At 35.2% G+C, this 22,627-nt stretch overlaps 2 protein-coding genes across 2 annotated transcripts in view; both read left to right on the forward strand.

The window, feature by feature from the left end:
• Positions 1-953, forward strand: part of kcnq3 (potassium voltage-gated channel, KQT-like subfamily, member 3) — a 79,658-nt gene extending 78,705 nt beyond the window's left edge. Inside the window, exon 17 of the mRNA XM_035670309.1 lies at positions 128-953. Within this exon, the coding sequence (XP_035526202.1) occupies positions 128-832 (705 nt within the window). The 3' untranslated portion in view covers positions 833-953. The remainder of the gene's footprint in view (positions 1-127) is intronic.
• A 12,929-nt stretch (positions 954-13,882) lies between these two features.
• The window catches only part of LOC118334409 (HERV-H LTR-associating protein 1), an 11,266-nt gene continuing 2,521 nt past the window's right edge, over positions 13,883-22,627 (forward strand). The window contains exons 1-12 of the mRNA XM_035670310.1: positions 13,883-13,973; positions 14,642-14,698; positions 15,260-15,340; positions 15,736-15,819; positions 16,758-16,841; positions 16,913-16,996; positions 17,100-17,156; positions 17,722-17,802; positions 18,291-18,323; positions 18,401-18,493; positions 19,026-19,078; positions 19,234-19,355. Of these exons, the coding sequence (XP_035526203.1) occupies positions 13,883-13,973; positions 14,642-14,698; positions 15,260-15,340; positions 15,736-15,819; positions 16,758-16,841; positions 16,913-16,996; positions 17,100-17,156; positions 17,722-17,802; positions 18,291-18,323; positions 18,401-18,493; positions 19,026-19,078; positions 19,234-19,355 (920 nt within the window). The remainder of the gene's footprint in view (positions 13,974-14,641; positions 14,699-15,259; positions 15,341-15,735; positions 15,820-16,757; positions 16,842-16,912; positions 16,997-17,099; positions 17,157-17,721; positions 17,803-18,290; positions 18,324-18,400; positions 18,494-19,025; positions 19,079-19,233; positions 19,356-22,627) is intronic.

Here is a 22,627-nt window from a genome sequence, read left to right on the forward strand (position 1 = left end):
ACTAACCACTGACAACATTCACACATTTGTTGTGGGATCAAAAACTTGTTACCTCACTTATAGTTCTTACTTACTGTAACCATTTCATCATCATCAGTACCGCTGGTGTAATGTGTTTGTGTCTCAGGTTGAGGACATGGAGAAGAAGTTAGACTTCCTGGTGGACATGCACATCCAGCACACTGAGCACCTACAGGTGGACTCTGCCGGCGCCGCCCACATGACCCTGGAGGCCTGCGATCCTACGGGGAACGGCGAGATCCGTCGGGTTTTCTTCAACTACGCCGAGGCGTTCCCGCACATGTCGTACCAGGTGCCTGTCAGCAAGGTAAATCCATACTACGGCAGAGGAAGAGGAGGTGGGGAGGCGACGGGGTCGGCTGGTGGAAGCCGAGCACCTTCAGCCCATCAACCCCAATCATCACACCTCCACCCACGCTACCCTCCAGCTGCCATCCCCACCTACACCGAACGTCCCACAGTGTTGCCCATCAGCTCCCTGCAGGACTTGTCAGTGGGACTGGGCAGGACCACAGGGGGGCGGGGGGGCGACTCGCCGCTCTCCATGCTATCTGTGAACCACGAGGAGCTGGAGCGCTCACCCAGCGGGTTCAGTATCTCTGGGGAGCGGGAAGGGGAGGAAGGGGAGGACTTGTCGATGGGGGCCGGGGTGGCGACCGGGGACGCCAGCTGGACGAGACCCAGACCGAGCTACCTGGCGGAGGGGGAGACAGACACGGACACAGACCCCTTTACACCCAGCGGGGGGCCCCTGCCGCTCTCCTCAACGGGGGAGGGATTCGGTGACGCTGTGTGGAACACGCCGCCCTGAGAGGTGAATGTGTAATCGCACAGAAATCCACAACTCTGAGTTAAGACTTTAAATCCAAACCCATGCCTCTAAACCCAAATCAGTTTGGGTCAAAAGCCTCCGGACCAAACCATTTGGAGGAAAAGGTGGGTCTAATATCCGCCTTGATGCTGCGAGGTCGTGAGCGAGGTCATTGACCTTCAGGGGCCTCATCAAAGCGACCGTCATCCAGACAGAGAGAGCCATGGCATCGAGACTGCCCAGAAAAAAAAAAGGGAAACCAGACCGTTTGTAAAGTAAAACTCTGTACAGCGCACTCTTCGCAAAAATTTAGCATTAAAAAAAGAACATTAATATACATACTATATACACCCAAAAGCTTTATCGCTGCAAAGCCAACCGCACTGCATGTAACGCATGCGATTTTTAGTGTAGACACTGCAAAGTTCAGGATATCAGGAAACGGAAAAAGCGATTGAATGGATACATATACTTGCTATGCCATTTTGTAACACTTATTTTTTTATATGAATACATTTTCATTGTTTTTTGCATGGTTTGCATGATAATGCACCAGTCTAGGGGTGATGGTTGGAGGGCGATACTGGAACCAAAAGTCTCCTGTCTCTTTGTTTTGTATGTCGTTGGTGAGTGTGTGAATGAGAGCGAGAGAGGGGGAGGACGTAACAAAACACTGGTTAGTTGCTGGCAGTCGTGTTTTACCATTTTTGAGGATCAGTTCTGTCCTGAAACTGGAATTTCTGATCTCGTCACTTTAATTTTGTTTTGTTTTTTACACCACTGTGCTCTTGAGTTGTATGTCACCACTTTATGCATACAAACTTTCCAGTTGAAAAAAAAGAAAAATTCAACAGAATTTGAAACACTAAATCTCTGTTGCTTTGTTGGCACATGAATTCAGGGATATAAACCACCTGTACGTCTTTAATTTACAAAGGTTGCAGAGCGTTTCAGTTTATCACTGCTTAAAAAGGACCTCATTAATAATTTATATCGTCAAAGCAAAATAGTTCCTAAAATTCCTAACTAGAAACTTATAGAAAAGACTTACTTTCACACTATTACAGTGTCCTATGTGCCAAACTCCACTACCTGGCATCTGAAGATAATCATACAGCCACAGAAAATTCTATATTTCAATATATAGTTCAAGCCCAAAATGGCTGGAGGGATAAACACTGTTACTGTGTTGACGTCATTGCAGGATGAATACAAAGATCAGTCTCAACAGATTTAGTTGTGTTAATGTTAAGAGGTTCTTAATGTCCAGGACAAATAACAAAAGAAATTAACTTTTTAGTGATTTTCTACCGCAAAGATTAAATAAATTCAGTATATGACCTAAAAAAGTAAACCTGTAAACATTCTGCAGCTCAAAGTCTTTTTTTCAAAGTTTTTCACAGATCGGATATTTTCTAAAAATAAATTCTGTACTGAGCTGCTTTTTCCTTCTTCAATCTTGACCACATGAATATATGTCACATGGTGATGGTGTGTTCACACTAAATGCAAAGCAAATTTTCCATTTAAAAAGAGTTCCCAGTTGGAAATTTCAACTGGAACGTCCCCCAAAGTCGGATTTCCGAACTAGAGAAGTTGGAAAAACCACAGTAGTCGCTGTCTGTCCAAGGTCTCTGCCTCTTAAAAGGAAGCTTTTCCTTGCTACTGTCGCCAAGGTCTTGTTCATGGTGGGAACTGTTAGATCTGTCACTAATTTTACAAGTTCAGTCTAAACCGGCTCCATTTGAAAAGTGTTCTGAGATAACTTTTGTTATGAATTGTTGCTATACAAATAAAACTGAACTAACCCCGACCTCAAAATCCAAGATTGGAAGTGAAAACTGTACTACTATTCTGTTTATTAGCACTTCTGTCTCTTGAGCCTAAAATAAACAATTTAATTGCAATAAATATTTAAAATACCGCTAAAATGTTTTCTGAACAGAGTTTGGATTGATCAGGGTTTTGCTAACTTGGTTTATAGAAGTGTGCGGCGCAAATTTGCATCTTTTCACATCTTTGCATTGACTTTGTCTTATTGCACCAAAAATTTGCCTCGCTTTCTGTGTGAACACGCCATAAGACCACCTCATGACCTCTTACTGAACACAGAAAAAGCCCCTTTTTTGCATTTAATGATTACTACCTGAGTTGTTTATCCCCACTGCTGTATCCTAAATCTGTAAAATGCTAATTATGACCAAAATTCTCATCAAAAAACAGATTATTTTTCATGTATTATGATTTCTGACAACTGCAATGAAAATAACACTGAGAATTCAGGAGGCTTGTCGAGCTATATCCTCACCTACGGTATAAAATCCTCTTCATCCTCTTGATGAAGAGGGTTATTACATAATTAAAAGAACATTTACCCACGCTGCCACTAAAGAGCCATCCAAACATCAGAAAAGCCTGCACACAAATTAATTTACTGTCCAACAGCACACTTTTATAGTAAAGGTGGAACTTCATAATGTGCTTTTTCATCTAAATTTCTTCTCACAAATTACTGTATAGTTCACTGCTGCACTGTGAATGTCCAGTTACGAACACAAACACACAGTAAGCAGCAACACCACCATATACTGGACAAACCAGAGGGGGGACGGGTAGAAATACTAGTTTGTGATTGACTGCCTACGCTGAGGACCGAGACGGAGCACCACATACTGCAACAAGAAGAGCTTTACGGGAGATCACATAACGGCCTAAACAGCATTTACTACTTTAGATTTAGGGCGACACAGATACTGAATGTAATATCTGACAACCAACTATATCTACACACATGGATTATTACACAGTTATAGCATGTTAAAGCACCTTCAGAGTCAGGGTGAGTTTTATAGACGGGCTTCCACACCAGGCTTCAACAGGAAGCGCTTCTGTTGTTTTCCTGCTTAGAGTTTTTGATTTATTTCAAGTCAACTTTAACCAGTAAACGGCAGTGACGAGTTCAAACAAATAGTCTCAAAGTTCAGTTCAGTTTTTGACCTCTGTATTTCTAAAACCCTGCGTACAGTAAAACTGGTGAGATACTCATAAACACCTGCATAACTGCGTCTCTGTGAAAACACAGCTATCTTAGCGCTAAACAAGCAGTCCTGAAAATACTTGTTAGAAAGGATAAAAAATTCCAAAAGGATTATGGTACTGGCTGCTCTCATCTATGTTAAAAAAGACTAGCTAGCTGTTTTTTAGCTAATAACACAACTAACTAGCTTACTAGACCAAATTAATCGTTAGCTTGCTAATTAGCTATCTAGCCAGCTAATCTACATTATTTGGTAACTTGTTAGTTGCACATGATAGCAAATATTAGGAAAACAATTGAAACAATAGAATTGTGCTAAAATTAACTAACTTTCTAAATGTGTTTGTAGCTTTTATCTTTTATCTTTTTTATCTTTTTAACAAACACCAGATTTTTTTTCAGAGCAGAAAGCTAGCGTACCTTTGAGCCATTATTTGGTCACTGTTACTTTATCACCTTGTTCTAGATAAAAAGGACCCAGTGTGTATATCCAGATTATATTATATACAAATAAAACCAGTCTACAGACAGTATCTATCTGTACGATAGATATAACTGTACTTTTGTGCTTTTATTCCAGTGTTGAGGCTCTGGATGAACTCGATTCTTATATAATAAAACATCTCAATTGAATAAGTTACCTGACTTTATGTCTCCACCCACCTAGTGCTCCCAGCAGGTGGAAACAAGTGCTCCGGCTCAGATAGTGAAGCCCGGTGTTGGAAGCAGTGAAAATGAAGGTGAACCAAACACTTATTATCTATTAATCTTATTGTATTACAGTTACTATTCCTTCTGCTACTGAAACCCATTCACTTATATATTCTACAAATAAATGACGTTGCAACGCAGACGCACACAATCACCTACATATAGATATAAAGATGATATATCCCTGTAGACGTTCATTCATTGTGCCTCTGAAGCAGAATGACCGGTCATTCTATATTTAGTGTTTCAGTGCCACTTCACCATCTCACCGAACACACCGAACACACCACAGGATTTATGAATGTGAACTGTTTCCTTCTTTTATTTTTAAGCTGCAGTCTTGCTTTTGTAAAAAAAAGAAAAATGCTGTTTTGTAGCTTTGTGATGCTTTTATTTGTTTATCTTTTGGGCTCAATCACTGAATTCAGCTGCACAGAAATGTAAAGGTTGTAATGTTTCACTTCTCTATTAATGACGAGTTTAAACTGTTCACAGTTCGGTTTGTGTTTGTTGAAGTTAATCGAACACCAGTGTTTTTGTTTCTTTGCACACTGAGTTACATTTACAGAAGAAATGTTGCTTCCAGTCGAAATCTGAACTCTTATTGCTTCCTTTCAAAATTTACGGTTCAAGAATATCACCGGAAATGACGAACAGCATTTAGTGGATTTGTATTTACACGGCGAATTACTGTTAAAAAAAACATTTTATCAGTTGTTAAAACAGAATAAATTGTCTTCCAGGACACTGAGATACACTGAGGGAAAAGCAATGCTAGCGCACAAAGTCAGGAAAGGTGAAGGAGTTAAAGTTAAGTTAAAGAAGAAATTAAACAACAAACAATAAGTATATTTATACTGTCATTTTGTCTTGAGAGACCAAATTTAATTTACTTTATTAAAATAAATAAAACAATCTGTCAGCTATATGAGATTATTTCATCGGTTTCCAATTCAAATCAACATTTAATCAATATAATAGTAATCTGCCTCTTTATTTCACTGCTAACTGATGCTAATGTAACCCCCAAAACAAGGGAATTTACAAAGGATTTAATCACCTCGTTGATACTGATTGATTGATTGATTGATTGATTGATTGATTGAAAACTGAACAAGACTCACTGACTCATTAAGAGTGCTAGCATTACTTTTTACAGTGTAATACTGATTTAATTTCCTGTCCACATGAGTTTGTGAATTAATAATGATATATATACATATATCTACATATATCTATATATATATATATATATATACATACATATACATATATCTATATATATATGTATGTATTATCTCCCTGTGAAGCCTTTGTGGCCACGTTACTCCAAACTGTATTTTACAAACTTCCTTCAGTGACGCTTTTATATGAAACAGTTTAATCTGACTGTCTCCGGTTCAGGTGACCTTTTTCACCAACACTCAGCCTGCATAGTATTCAAGTGCAAAGTCAGGTGATATAAGCTTATAAAGATATCTTTATACGCAGTATAAATAACACCGAACTTAATGGTGGATGAATGGACTTGGTTGTTGTTGTGAAACCAACATTGATTCATTTAAATTGACTTTGTTGTTTGACTTCAGTCACATTACAGGTTCAGTTCACAACTTTTTACTTTATTATTAATTAATAAACATTTAAAGTCAACGTTCATTAACCCAGTTGATTGTAAAATACTGATTACTGATTACTATACTGATGTGATTGGATTGTTGATTTCAGATCAGGAGATAACTGCAGTATTATTAAATTAACTGTTAACGTATTTCAGGGTCTCAACGGGTTAAATTTAAGACTTTATAAGACCATTAACAATTTAAATAAAAACTTATTTTACATCAAAACTCGTTAAAAAGTACAAAAGGATACGAAGAAAAATCAATACAAATGTTCCCCAAAACCCCAATTAAAATGTTAAATTCATTAACACAATCAATTTAAAGACATTTAAAGACCTAAAATTCAGATTATATATAAATATTTTAAACTTAAAGTCGTTTTGTTTCCTGAACCACAACGTTAACGTGTTAAAAGACGTCTCACACAGACGTTAAAAGAAAGGATTTATTCTCCTGTTTCCGAGGTTTCAGTCAGTTGACGTCACTGGAGGAACATTTCCCATCATGCACCTGTAACTACTGTTAGCTGATAGCTTTATTTTATTATGTTGTGTGTGATAGACTGATGGTGAGGGGATGAAGAGTTAACGTCTCCAACCGGGTCCACGTGATACGTTCAATGACACCCATCCATTAACAGCCGACCAATACTCAATAATCAGAAACCAGATAACACTGAATACAGAACGAAGCCTTTAACTGTTAATTTGACAATCAGCATTTTGTGGTTGTTACGTCTTTGAATCGTTTGCTTGAAATTTTGAATATTTCCCAAAACTCACAATCTCCTCTAACGGTTAAATTTAAGAATTTCTCATTTTAGCTTTTTAATGTTATTCAGTTTAAACTTTACGAGGTGCTATTTGTCCTCTCATGGTCTTAAACCTTTCCTTTAATACTTATTGATTACTGTTTACTGTACACTCTCTGATTTCACTGTAGAGTTTCAATACGTTTGGTGCTGTAGCACGATGTTCGGACCCTTCAGTAAAATCAGGGAGTGTATCTTTAACTTCTGGTACCAGTTAATTACAACAAAACGACCAATATTAAGTTATTTCCCTCCCAGCAGAGGTTGTTCTCGCAGTGGATGAACATAAAGGAAAGTTGTAGCAGCCGTTCACACGTTTTATCTTCTGAATGTAGAAAACAACACTGGAAAAGGCAAAATGAGATTTATTCTGATTTATTTTAACGGCTTAATTCAAGAATCTTTGTCTTTAAAAGCCATAATCGGGTCTTTATAATGAATATGTACTTAACACGAGTGTTTTCCGACACCTTTCTGCCCTCTGGTCGTAAACTTTATGTGTGGTTTGTTTCCTGTGCGTGAACTCGTCTTTATGTGCGATCGATTCTGAATGAAAAGGAGCACTTTATGGCATCCGTGTAGTCGAGAAGGCAATACTGCTTGCTGTGATTATTCTGTTGAGTGTGGTTGTACTCACTGTAACTGTATACCAAGCAATGCACTGATCCACACATCCTGCATAACCTGTAATTTTATGGACGTTTTAATTGCTACGAATTATTTGTGCCTTGGCCTTTTACAGTACGGTTCTTTTCAATGTAACTTTATTTATTTATTTATTTGTTTTGGTCATGCTTTTCTCGCTACGGCAGCACAAAGCTGTCGGTAATGTCGATGTTGGAAGGCTGCGTTTACACCAACAGATCGGATCAGAAATGTTTACATTTTATCACGAGACAGTAACACATTTTTAAAAGGCTTCGTAGCTAATTGTTGAAAGTAGGGTTGCTACAGTATATTTTCACTGCATTACAGCATTAATATTATTATTAGTTAAACTTAAAGGAATAGAAACAGGAAGGTTTATTATAATTTTATGAAATATTGTTTCCCAGCTGACAGGAAACTTGATTTAAACTTAATATATTTTTAATAATGCTAATACAACAGCAATCAATAACCATAGTTAAGTGAATGGTTGACAGTGAAGCCGCTGTACGGTGTATTTTCTTTATTTTGCTGCAGTTTAAGGCCGTCTACACCAAGAACTTTAACAATCACTATAAATATATCTTAAATAACAACAATGATGTGGCTAACGATATCGTTGGGATCTCTTTCAGAGCGATTTAATGAACGATATTGTTGTGGTATAAAAACTATTGTTGTTTACCAGTGTGAACACTCACATTGTTATTGTTATTTTTCTTGGTGTTAACGAAGCTTTAGGCTAGCAGTTTCCCCTAGCTTCCAGCCTCTGTTGCTGTAACGCAGCTGGTGTTATATGGAGAGCCACAGGACAATTAAATAATGACGTCTGTCTGTTTAGAAGACGTCAAATATCTGTAAAACCCTGTTGTTTTGAGTCTGTAGCCAAATCTAGCTCAACTTGAACAAAATGTTACCTAGCTACTGTAACTATCCATATTCGAAGACATGTTTCTAGTTTAGTTGTTAACAATATTAACCCTCTGTGGTTTTAACAAAGTAACCAACATAAAATAAATGTATTATTTTTGTAAAAAACTACAGCTATCATGATGCTAGCACCACGGGCACTGATTTCGGTTTTTGCCGGTGGATAAAATCAAATTAAATGAATATGACAGAGGTGTTGACTGGCACATAAACATTTTTATTGCTCTTTAATTAACATGATTTAGGCTACTGTCGACTGTTGGGCGTAAAAACACAAACAGTACCGAAATGCCACAAATTATAATTCGACTACAACGTACTTTATACCGTAGAAAGCTACTTGAAAAATGTGCCAAAAAACTGTAAACTGAAAACAGCAAATAAACTGTCCAGATACGATAGCATCAAACATCCTGCACAACATCTAAAATAGCACAAAAAGTCTGTTTACAGTTGGGGCCAAAGACAAGTCGTATACGACCTCCGAATGGACCCGATTGTTTCACAGCAAGAGATACTGACATCTTGTGTAAATGCAGCTTCAAGAAACATGTCTTTATAAACGTACAGATCGGATATTACTGACAGCTTTGTGTGAGTTAACTGACTTGTTTTTAATTTTTCGGGTCAGAAACGATTTCGATGTTCTTCGGTTTCATTTAAGGGAAGTTTGGACAACTTTACACTAGTGGCCTTCAGAGCTGTGCATCATTTTTCTCATTCCAGTTTGAAAAAATTAAAATAAAACTTGCCATTTCTATTCTGTATTAGATCACTTTGAATATTTTGTTTTGATGATATAATATGCAAATGTATTCTTACTTGATTTTTTTATTTTTTGTCTTTTCAATTGCACCAGTTATTAATAAAGTATTGAATTGAACATTGTGAGTATTTAATGAAGCTGTATATTGTATGTCTGATGGGTAATTAACCCTTTTAACTACCATGTGACTTCCAACCTCAACCTAAGGACAAACTCAAATCTCTGAGTTTTGCTACATAGAAAAATAATGACTTACTAGCTAGCCAATTTTAGCAAAATGCTAGCTAACTAGAGATTATATTTTATCAGGGGTCAAAAACCTGCAGAATGACAACTACAACCCTTTAATCTGGTTTAATGTTGGTGTATTTACTCACAAATTCACTCATTAAAGGCTGAATTTGAAGCCTTTTTGTCTTGTATTTGTGTTTCTGAAAGTATTTTCCTTTTGGTTCTGGAAAATACTGAGACACAATGTACCGTATACGAGTGCCAATCATTTAATTTCATCCTCGTTATGATTATTAGTTAAAGGTCTGTGTGTCTGGTCTCTGGAGGCGTCTGTTCCCAGGACCTCAGCAGCCCTGTTTCCTCTGCCAGTTACCGCTGTGTGCCTCCATGTGAATGCCAAGGCGACCAAAGTGCCCACCGATCCCTCGTCGTCATTAAAGACTCACATTCACTCCTCTGATTCACTGATCTTCCCCACGGCTCGTATGTCGCTGCAGTGCCTCATTACGGCCATTTACCCACACTGTAAAAAGTGCCAACAGGTTAAAATAAATATAAAGCTTCTCCAAAAGAATGAAAACATTATTATTTAGTGACTGTTGATACTGAACAGGACACAACTATTAATTCATGGTGTAATTATGGAAAAAATTGCTTAGGTTTTATGGGAATGGGTCATTTAAAAAAACATTTAAATGTAAAATGAAAGGCATGGAAATATTAATAAAATTACAAAAATATCCTGTGAATTTATGTCTAATGTGAAATAATTAAAAAATTACTAATTATTTAAAGAAAAAAAACTTTTTCACATAAAAAGATTAAAATACATTTACAAATTAATATTTTTTGCAGATTTTTACTGTTTATTTAATAGATTAAACTGTGAAATTCAAGTTAATACTTTAGTTAGTACTGTTAATACTTTATAAACTATAAAAAAAGAGTAAAGAAAAGTATTTGTTGTGTAATTTTAAGACTGTCTGTGAATAAATTGTTTGAATAAATTGTTGTTTTATTCAGTGTAATAGAGCGAGTTAGGTGAGCGATGTCAAATACAGTATTTTATCAGTGCGAAAAAACAAACAAGATTAAATTACTGACAGACCTATTGACTTTTTATTACAGTTCTATAATCTTGCTTAACATTCAGATTAAGGAAATAGAAAAATCCAAATAATAACAGCCACTCTTGCTGTAAAATTTAAGCCTGAGTTTAATTTGTAGTTATAGCGTGTTCACCTGTATTTTTATGCTCATTTTGCAAGTTTACATGCTTATTATATCTTCAATTAGACAAAAGAAGCCTCCTAAAAGGTAATACAGATGATTTTGTCTCAATTTAAAGGTAAAAAATTATTTTAATGATCTTTTTACGAATCAGTTATTTATGTATTTTACGGGTTTTATGCGCAACACAACCATTGGCTGACTCGAACCTTTTAGCACACAAACTTAAAGTGATCACTTACTAACTTATGTCAGTCCTATAGTCTGGAGTCGGATGATTGGGATCGGAGTATTGATTTCAGAGTATTATCGGTAGCAACATGAAACAGGGCAAACAGACAAAGCACAAACAAACACCAAAACCAGAAATCTGAACACATTGACAGATATTCAAAAAACAGGATATACACGATTAAATCAATCACACTTTATTATTAACTAGTAAAAGTGTCTAATAGAAACAATGAGCCGAGTGTCAGAGACAATAAAACTTAGTCTGTTGATTGTTAAAAATTATAGAAAATCTATACAGACATAAAAATTTGAAAAGTCAATTCACAAAAATTAATTGCTCTGAATTCATCAAACTTCTGGTTTTACACAACTTATAAATACAGAAATACAGACAGTCCTGCAGTTACTGAGTTCACTGTTTGGGTTCATTGTACAGTTTTAATATAATATGAAATATCCATAAAAGATGTCACTGTGTCAGTTTATTAAATGATAGAAAAGTGTAATTAATATCAGGAATTAGATGATAAAAAATAAGAATCCGCTCAGAAAGACATCATGGAAATGACTTTTAACTAATTAATTATTTAAGAGAAACAACAGTAACATACTGCTCCCCACTCCAGTCCAGCAGGTGGCAGTAATGCACATATACGCTGGTTATCTGACTACCATTAAAGCCTATTGAAGAAGTATTAACACACGATGAAGAACATAAACTCACTAAATGCTCTTAATTAAAAATAATCTTCTGTGAACGAGAACAAACTGACAGATAGAAACCAGATAATGAAGCACCAAACAACTAATAATGTGTAATGATGATTTATTTTTCTTCTTTTTAAACCTTAATGTCTAACTCTCTGAGTTTTCAGATTACAGCTAACTGAGCACCACTCGCGTCTGTATTTAACATTTTCCTAGAAATGATGAGTTTTCTCAACTTTTCTTTTTACAGTGTTGTCAGTTAAACACTGTTAATATCTAAACTAACTTTTTACAGTGTGTAAAGCTGCTTCATATTTAAATGAACAAATAATCTAAATGTTATCGATATTAGGACGAAAATAAAATAAATAATAATAAAACAAATATGGAGCCTGTTAATTCTGTATGATTGTTGAAAATTAGAAAATATATAATACAGACAAAGAATTATATAAAAAGTTCAATAAACAGGAAATAATCTGCTCAAATAATATTAAAAATTCATAAAAATGGGTCACTAAATTAGTTAATTGATCCTTTAAGTTGGGAACCGCTGATATAAACACTGTAGAAGAAGACCCCGCCCACAGTTTGATTGGCAGCTGATGTCATTACGGAGGCTGAACTTTAAAGGTAGAAACAAACTTTTAACTTCAGTTCCTGATTGTTTGGGTTAAATAAAACCGTCCTGGAGCCAACGAGGTCTGTGTGGTATTTCTTTCAGTGGGTCGGGTGCAGCGGGTTAGGGATCAGCGCCCAGCCGGCACACAGACACCCGGTCTGTTGTTTCTTATTGTGCAGAGCTCAGTGAGCTGCTGGGGCAGTTAGGGGGGCAGTTAGGGGGGGCAACAGGCATCGTTTAATCCTTATCTGAGCGAAGGTGTGTGATACTCTGGGTGAGGGGTTTACAGGACGCAGGAGCAGGTGAGTCTGATGGTTTATATCCTTTATTTCACTCCATTGTAGAGTTTATATATTTTATATTTAGTTAATTTGAGTGTATTTATTTGATAGAAAGTAATTTAACATCCTCCACAGTTTTATTCCTGATGTTTAACTCTTTTAAAAGTACCGTGTAATAAAAACATACAGCTATAAGTTTAATAAAATACAATAACACACAACAACCTGATGAGTTTGTTCAACTCAAACTGTCCCTTTAATCAGGTTTACAGCTGTAATATTGAGCCTAAAATAAACAGATTTTTCAGATTTAATGTCAATAAACGGATCAATATGAGGCTGAAATAATGACATCATGATGCAGATGTGTAGAAAGTTTGAATTCAGAGTTTGTTGGTCGAAGAGCAAGACTTTGAACAAACAGCTGTTGAAATGCTTGTCTTCTGAATGGAGTTTGGTTGATCGGAGTTAACTTAGTTCACATTAAATTAAAACCAACAGCTGGAATCAATAACAGACTCAGATTTTACAACTTCCTCGTTACCTGGTGATCATTTATGTTGAATTTCTTTCTCTAAAGCAAATTATTACATTTATCTGTTGAAACAACTGATAAAAACTTTGTAGCATTAATTCATTATCAAAACAGTAGCGACATAAAGTCAACTTAAAGAGAATGAGTCAATGAATTAACAATAATAATTAAAACACTGCACAAATAACAAATTAGTTATTCAACAGTTCAGTTTTGAGTTGAGTTTAATTAACTGTAATAAGTGACTCTCAGACATCCTGTTATATTTTAGAATAATTTAGTGGATACAGCTTTGGTTTTATTCAACCTTTAACCTTCAGTGATATCAGTCGTAGCTGACGGAGTTCATGATGTAGCTCGCGGACTGTTTTGTTTATGAATTGTCTTTCGGTTTGATCTGTTTCCAAAGTTTGTTCACTTGTGGATGAAGATGAATTTAGTTGTTTTCAATCCCCACAGAGGAGTTAACGAGTAGAAGTATTGATTAGTGATTATTTACTGAAGTTAATTTGAAAAGGAACTCTAGTCATAGAAGATCATCGCATTATGTCTATTTCTGGTTTTTAACACATTATTTCTAAGTTAAATTTAAATTAAAGTGTTAGATTTGACACTAACTGGTGGCCGCCCCCCTGAGTTGATCCTGTGTTTTCTGTCTGCAGCGGCGCCTCCGTCGGGGTCATGGCGGCGTCACAGAGAGAAACTCGGCATCCACGTCTCTGTTTTATAATCTGTGCTTCTTCCCTTTTACTCCTCTTCCTCTTCAGCCAAGGTGGGAACATTAATGACGATGATTTAATCAATTTAATAAAGCGTCTTTTAATCGCTGTAATGTTATATTATTATACGAGTACGGAGGATCAAAGCTGTTCAATGAAATCTGGTGTTATTTTGGTTAAATTAATGTTTTCATCACAATGTTTTTTGTTTTTTTAACTGAATGGCTTCTTTAGTATTTGAGGCCGATTTTAGAGGGGAAATGTTTACCGGTAAGTCGTCCAGATATAGTGGATTAAATGAAAAGGCAACTTTCTTAAACAAATAACTATATAAGAAAATAGTATATAATACAGAGTTTCTTCCTCTCCTCTCACAATGTTATAAGTCACAGCGCACTCTGCTGGAGAAACTCTGCAGTGACACATTTATATGTACTGAATATCAATAAGATAATAATAAGATACTGATATACCTGTGATGTGAATATCAGCTTTAGTTACTTGGATGAGCTTCTTTCATATTTCATGTTTTGTTTTTGTCAGTATTGAGGTAAAATAGGTTTTAAATTTCCTTCATAATGGTCTTAAAAATGTCTTAAATTTAACTTGTAGAAACCCTGTTTATTTCTGTTCCACGTTATAAAACAATGCAACAAAATAAAAAGTGTTTTGTACTAAAAAAATTAAAAATCTTTGCATTTTTTAAAATCTTACTGTGCAGCGTTCAGAGCCAGACGGCAGGACGAGAGACACAAAAGAGACATTCTGGACTCTACAGGTAATGTCAGCTGGTTTTAGTGTTATTGACTCACTGTTGCAAATACTTATATAATAATAATATAATAGATAATACTTATTATTGTCTGTACTGTATCAGACATTGTCTATGTTTCTATAAGACTGTGAAGTGCACAAAGTATTGATCCTGAAGAAATAATCACACTGTGACACCAGATAAGTTTAGTTTATTACATCAACATTTTTAAGTAAAACAAACAAAATTGTGTAATTTTTTGTAATTTCAAGTGATATTTGACTGAGTGGATATATTCTGGCTAACGTTAGCTTGTTTTAAATGAATATATATATCTAATATGGAGGCTATCTGGTGTTTGTGTCGCTGTGTTAAAGGATTTATGGATTATTTCCTCGATATCTGAGACCAGCTCTCACACTGACCCCCTTTTATTTCAGCTCCAGGGTTGAATCTGTCCGTCAAACTGTTAGTTTCTGGTCATTTGTCGTTCAGACGCACTTTGCTGATGCTGCTAATTCCATCATAGAGATTAAAAACCAGAATCAGCTCCCATTGACTTTACTGTCTCCTTTATATTCCCAGAAATCCCAGCGGAGCACATCGACCCGGCCGCCATCGACCTCACTCCCCTGGTCAATACTTTAATAAATACGAGCCAATCGGGTATGTGTGTCATAATATCGCTCATGTGGGATCAATTCTGAGCTGTAAATCTCTCATGTTCGTGATAATGAAACCACAGCGCCGACCCGGTTCTCCTGCAGAGGTCAAACAGGAACTGAATCGGGTTCTCTAGAAACCCTCAATGGTCTCAGATCCAGCAGGAACCGGATCAGATTCTCTAGAAACCCTCAGTGGTCCCAGATGCAGGTTTTATCTGCTGGTTCTGATCTGAACTCTGGTGTTTGGTTGAATGTTCTGTGCTCACTATCTTAATCAAAATAAACACAAATTCAGGTAATTTGAGATTATTTTATTAATCCCAGGTGCTTTAATGATCAGCAGCCAATCAGAATCCAGTATTGATTGATAGTAATTGATAATATTTGTGTCTCCAGGCTCCCGGCAGCTGTTCTCCCTCCTCAGTGTGACGTCCTACAGCTCTCTGGCTCTCCATAAACTCACCCTGTTGGTCTACAACAGTAAATATTAACTCTCACTAACGACACACTGCTCGTTATCTCTGTGCATCGTTACTGCAGACGACCTCCACTAAGGGGCGCCACAGCAGCGTCACAGCCACAGTCGTCTATAACTCAGTGTTTTGTTCAATTAACTGAATTAAATTGTTATTTTTTTAGTTTAAATTAGTTCATTTAACTCAAACATTTGTTGAAACAGATTCAAAAAATATTTTTCATCAAGTTGCTTTAAAAGACTTTAGTAATTTTTAATAACACTGACTTTATTTTGTATTGTGAAAAAAAGTAATTAATCACAAATGTTTTAACAGAATTTAACTTAAAATGTTTGAATATAAAGTTTCTATAATTTCAGCTAAAATAACTTTTATTATTTTATTTACAGTTTTAATATTTAAACTTGAATGATGAACACAAACTGTAAAATATCAGAGACTTTATTTTTAACAATCAAACTAATCTCTGATCAATATTCACAGCAGTTATTGTTCAGTTAATCAATACACTCAGTGATTGATTGGTGGCCCCTTCAGGAACCTCTGTGTTCCTGAGATGAGTATGTCTTTGCCTGTAGTTCCCTCTAGTGGTCTGAATGTGTAACTGCTGGTTTCTCACTGTGACTGTGGATTATTGATCTCATTGATTTATTAAAGTGTGAAAGTTGAACCTGAACACAACGTTTAATAATCTTAATAATTAAATCTACATTGTTCCTGTTACCTGAAGTGTTTTTTATAACTCTAGATTGTTTTTTAGGATATATTTTAGATTTTAGGGGCCAACTGTCCCTTTTTAAAGCTTTAAAATACATTTATCTGAATTAAAAGCTGCTTTAAGGTTTCAAACTGACTTTAAACTCTTAACAATTGAATATAAAGTGTTTTTATATCCTGATGCTCAGATTATTTATGTTTTTATGTTTGTTTGTTTTTTTACAGTTTCCAGCATCAGAAGTTTAGAAAGCAGCCAGTTCAGGAGGAGATTCTGTTACTGCGTCACTAACGAGACCAACGATCTCACAGGTAACAACGTTCAAACGTTTAATCTGAATCTTTTAATTCGTCTCTTTTTTAACTTTTCTTTCTCTCTTCAGACTTTACGGCAATCCTGTTGGACGTGATGGGAAACTCCACCAGTTACCTCCACGAGCTCTTTAAATCAGCCTCCATTTTATCAGGTTGGCTGTGAGCTGATGTTTGTTTGTTTGTTTGTTGATGTTTGTTTGTTGTTTCTCCTCCACAGAGTTTATTATTTACTGTTTGTGTGTTTGTGTGCGTCAGTGAGCCAGAGGAACAACTCCGACTGTATCTACATCTGTGTGATGGCCGGGAAGATGGGTGAGTGCAGCTCGTGGTGCGTTCAATGCTCGCTTATAAAACCACAGTTAGCTGCGTTAGTGAGAAAGGAAAATGAAAGTTAAGGTGATTAACTAATAATTAATGTTTGAAAGCTGTAGATTTGGCTTTATTTGTGTTTGACTGCTGATAATAATCTGAATTATTCTTTTATTCTATTTATAGTTTTTAAATGTTGATGTATAGTTCGATGATTGTTGTCACATATTCTTGAATCTCTTGTTAAATATATTTTTACATATAATTTAAGTAATAAAACTTTAACTTTCACCAGACGTCCGTCATCGAACTAATAGATAATTTTCACTTTCTCACAATTTCAGTACAAAAAAACCCTGAAAAGTCAAATTTTTCTATAAAAGCTGCTGTGAAATCAGGAATTTTAAGCTGCAACAATCCCAAATAAATCCTGACATTTAACCAGCATACAGACAGTATAAAACTGACCTAATGTTTGCTCTCCTTAGGATTGATTGATTATTGGTATTCGATTGATTCCAGATATTATCGTCCAGTTGAAATTGTTTCTGTGGATGTTTGTGTTCAGGCAGAGAGGTCTCCGAGCTGTGGGAGGTCGACTCCATCACTCCGCTCTTCAACCAGACCATCGTCGAAGGACCGCACACAGGTCAGTTCACAGCGCAGAGGTCAGTTCAGGGCACAGGGTCAGTTCTACCTCCGAACCAGCAGGGGGAAGCAAACACTCAACCTGTTGTTCTTTATTCTCACATTAAATCCTCATTAATCAGAGTTTTAATGGTGCAACCTGATTTACTGAAAAATGTAATATAAGATCGACTTTATTGATCACACATCAGCTCCAGATACACATTATAGAAATACACATTAAATACAAAAAAATAATAAAATAAAATAATGAAAATAAAATAAAATAAAATTTAAAAAAATAATGAAGTTATAGTAGGAAAAGAATTATACCGTATTTAATTTAATGGATGGAAGTTACGTCATCAGGATACAAGAAAGGGTAAATGTAATCTATTACAGTTATATAAGAAAAGACGTAATCCGATTACAGTTACATTTAGTTAAAATTAGATTATTAAAAAGGATTACAGTTTTAATCTGTATTGATTATCTGTTTCCTGTCTGCAGTCGGTAACGTCTCCTCCATCAGACTTCCTGTCGGTGAGTAAAAGCTGTAAAAAGTTTCTGTTCTTCGTCTTCGGGACGTTTTTAATCCTCGTTTCCTTTTCAAACGCCAGAGTGGAACCAACTTTCCTCCAATCTGAGTCACATCCCGCCGTCCGGGATGAGTTCACTGTCGACCAGCAGAGTCCACGGTGAGTCTGCAGGAGGCATTCAGGAGCGCTCGTTAATCTGAGCTTCAACTGTCTGATATTCACTGTAACATTATCAGAACTACAGGACACATAATGTCTCCTTAAATCTCTATAAAGATCTTAATACCACTGTGGTTTAAACAACGTGTATTTTTTGGAGAAAGACCTGTTTTTAGCAAACAAAATAAAAGAATGTGTTTGCTAAAAAATGGCTGTAACAAATTTCATTAATTGTACGGTGGCTCAGAGGTGTTAAACAAACTGCTAAAACTTCAAAATGAATGTTTATTATTATTATTAGTAGTAGTAGTAGTATGGAATTTAGTGATATAGGACAGAATTATCATAATAAATAATCAATATATTCTCTATAATAGAAGAAATAAGAATAATGATAATAACTGGAAGAAAAACAACATTAATATTTAGGAAACAGACCTTTGTATTGGTGTTGTGGTTTTTGTGGTATGTAACACCTCTGAGCCACCGTAGTCGCTCTCTCGTGTTTTAACTGTTTAATTAAAAAATAATAATGTTTGATTCTCAGTTTCACCAACAACTTTGGATGAAACGGCTGCAACAACAGCGAAGATCACAACCGTCAGACTGCAGAGTCAAACAACAACAACACAAACAACAACAACACAAACAACGAGAACAACAACACAAACAACAACAACCTTACAACCAACCACCTCCCTGCAGCTGACCACTCGAACATCAACCCAACCCGCAGCGCTCTCACCGGATGTTAGTCCAACCACGGCTGGACGCCATCCCGGCACCACGACCCGGCACACGGCGGCCACCGCTCAGCCCACCAGACTGTCGCCGGTTCGACCCACAGTGGGACCGACGCTGGCCAGAAGGACTACAGGTCCTCTTAGGAGAACTACAACACCCAGCAGACCTGTGGAGAGACCAGGTAACGATTCCTTGTTTTAGTATACGGGGTTCAGTTAGTGACAAAATAACACCACATGTTGTTGTTGTTGTATGGAAGACCGAAACTGCCAAAATCATAAAGAGAGAAAGAAATGACATAATGAAATAAATAAATAAAAATGTACAAAAAATTATATTAGAAATAAAAATAGCCATTAATTAATTTATAAATGTGACATTGGCTTCCAAATTTATTTACTTTTACATTTCATTTTCCATTGTATTCATTCATTTCTTCTTTTATACATTTTATTTATTTATTTATTTATTCATGTAATTTATTTCTGTATAATTTCCCCAAACTTATTTATTTATTTCACTTTGCTTCATTATGTAAATTAGGTATCATGTGATCAACTTCTATTGATCGACATCAGAGTGCCAAGACATAAAAAACTAGAAGTACAGAAATGATTCCTGTACATAAAATATACCAACAACAAAAACAACAACAACAACGCTAAAGTTACACTGTGCAAATTAATTAAGAATTAAGAAGTTTTTAACTCTTATTTTTCACCAGTTTGGATTATTCCTCTAACAGAACCAAACAGGGTTGTTATAATGCAGGAATGTGCCAGATGTTGAATTTGAAGTCAAGATTAAACCCTTTAAGATCTCATCCTCAGTTATATTGTTTCCATATTTAACAATTTATGACATAAAAAATCACTTCCTGTAAAACAAATTGTGACACGTGCTCATGTAACTGCTAAGTAGCCACTGTTAGCTCTGTGTTGTCAGTTGGGTTGAAATCAGGTTTTATTGGCGGTGTTTTTGGCCTGTTAGCCGCTCTGCTGAACAGGAACTCGACCGCAATCACATCAGATCAAATCCACAGACAGATTAAATCCCAGTCTTCAGGAAGGTGTGTGTGTGTGAGTGTGTGTGTGTGTGTGTGTGTGCGCAGGAGGTGATGAGATAGTAACCATGGTAATGCAGCTGCAGCCTCCTTCCTGTGAAAGCTTTGATTGTTTTCAGCTGCGATGGTTAAAATCAAATAAAAGTCATTTAACAGTTATTATTATTAATAATAATAACAATAATATTAATATAAGATTAATATAAGATAATATGTAACAAACATTTAAAAGCAGATTGAACGAAGCAAGAAACATCGATTGTTAAGAATAAAAATTTAGATTCAAAGACAAAAACAGACAGCAGCAGGTTAAAACAGACAATAAATAAATAAGATGATGAATAAAAATGCCAATAATTGATACATTATATTAAAAGTTGTTATTTTTAAATTTTATTGAGTTAACAGGTCTAATTTTATTAATACAGAAACATTTATATTATACAGTTAATCACTGACATTAATGTGTCACATCGTCATTCATTATGTAATGATGTGATTGTTTGGTTTTTGTTATAAATCATTATTTATTTATAAAAACTGATGATACTTTAATTATTGTATATTTAAATGTATTTATATTAAATGTATAATGAATCCAATGATCAATGATCAATGATCAATAAAACACTGTCACTCTTATAATGTGTTGTATTTTACATTTTATATTTTTATATATTAATTCCACATGTTGACTCTTTATTAGTGATTATAAAACAATTATTAATGGTTTATTTATTATTATTAACTACTAACTTACTGGTTCCCAACATTAAAGGACCTTTTCTATCATTATTAAACTGACTCATATTTTATGTTTATTTCATATTATAATAAAACTGAACAATGAACTCAAACAGTGAACTCAGTAACGAAGATTCTCAGTCTGTGTTATTTATTTATATTTAACAGTCAAACAGATTTAATAGGATTATTTTGGCAGATGTTGTATTTAAGTGTATTATTATTGTTGTTGTTATTATAAACAGTGAATATTCATATTAACATTGTTCCACTAGATGGCAGCAAGAGCTCAGACACAGCGACTGCTCCCCCACTGACTTCTGCCTGGCAACAACTGTGTGTGTGTGTGTGTGTGTGTGGTAATGTGTGTGTATGTGAGAGTGTGTGTGTGTGTGTGTGTGTGTGTGTGTGTTTAATCTGATGGGTGTTGATAAAGCTTCTTCGAACACAGAGGATACTAAATAAAAGACAAATTCAATGCAAACAGTAAATAAAGTATTAATATGAAGAGAAGTTTACGTTTATGAAACTGTACAGGACATAAACACATTAAGACTCAATATTTTGATGTTAATATTCTAAATAAACAATAATATTCCAGCTGAAGCACCAAAAATACAGCTTTTAGCTTCAATTTGACATAAAGTCTTGTGTATTTTGGGGGCTTTTTGTTTAACTGAAGATATTTACACTGTAAAACCAACAAAATGAGCTATAAATACAGGTAAACTCTGCTATAATACAAATAATAAGGCTTAAATTTACAGCAGATTGCAGCTATTATTAGATTTTTATTGTTAAATTACAGTAATTATTGCTTATACACTGATAAACAACATTTATTCAACATTTGTGTTGTGAAACTTCCATAATTATACAAAATATCTGTCAATTAACAAAAAAATCCATGTAAAACTAAAGAATAATTACTGTTTTTTTTATTTAAATGTATTAATAGTATTAAACTTGAATTGAACAGAAATAAATGAAAGAGAAGTTGATGACTAACTACTTTCCAACCCAATCATCAGGAATCTTTTCATTCAAATTCTGATTTGAAAACTATCCGTCACATTTTTTGCTAAATGAGTAAATAGCTTCAGAAGTGTCTCATTAAGATGTGAATATGTATGTGTATGGTAATTAGCAGCCTGTAGCTGCATTAATGATGAGCAGCATTAATGATGAGCAGCAGTGATTTCTGTGATGGGACTTTATGCAAAATGAAAATGATGAAGAGGATCTGAAGGACGAGTGAGAGGATGATTTATTCTGTACATCTTTAAATCACCTGTGAGAGGTTAATTATGATGGCTTTGTTTTACCTGCAATCTTACCTGTATGATCATCTTTTATCCTTGTGATTAACTTCTTAATTGCTTTGCTTATTAGGCAGGCTGTGATAAACAGAGCTGTTTGTATGGAAGACTATTTCTGCCAAAGGGAGCATCCGTATAATAATAATTCTATAATGAAAATAATAACTTAATATCCTAAAATAAGGACTTAATATCTTTAAAAAATGACTTAATATCTTTAAAAAATGACTTAATATCTCAAAAGTATAAGTTAATATTTTAAAAGAATGACTTGATATC

The sequence above is a fragment of the Morone saxatilis genome, unplaced genomic scaffold, assembly GCF_004916995.1.
Source record: "Morone saxatilis isolate NCDOM2014 unplaced genomic scaffold, NCSU_SB_2.0 Contig23, whole genome shotgun sequence".
In the NCBI taxonomy this organism is placed as follows: Eukaryota; Metazoa; Chordata; class Actinopteri; family Moronidae; genus Morone; species Morone saxatilis.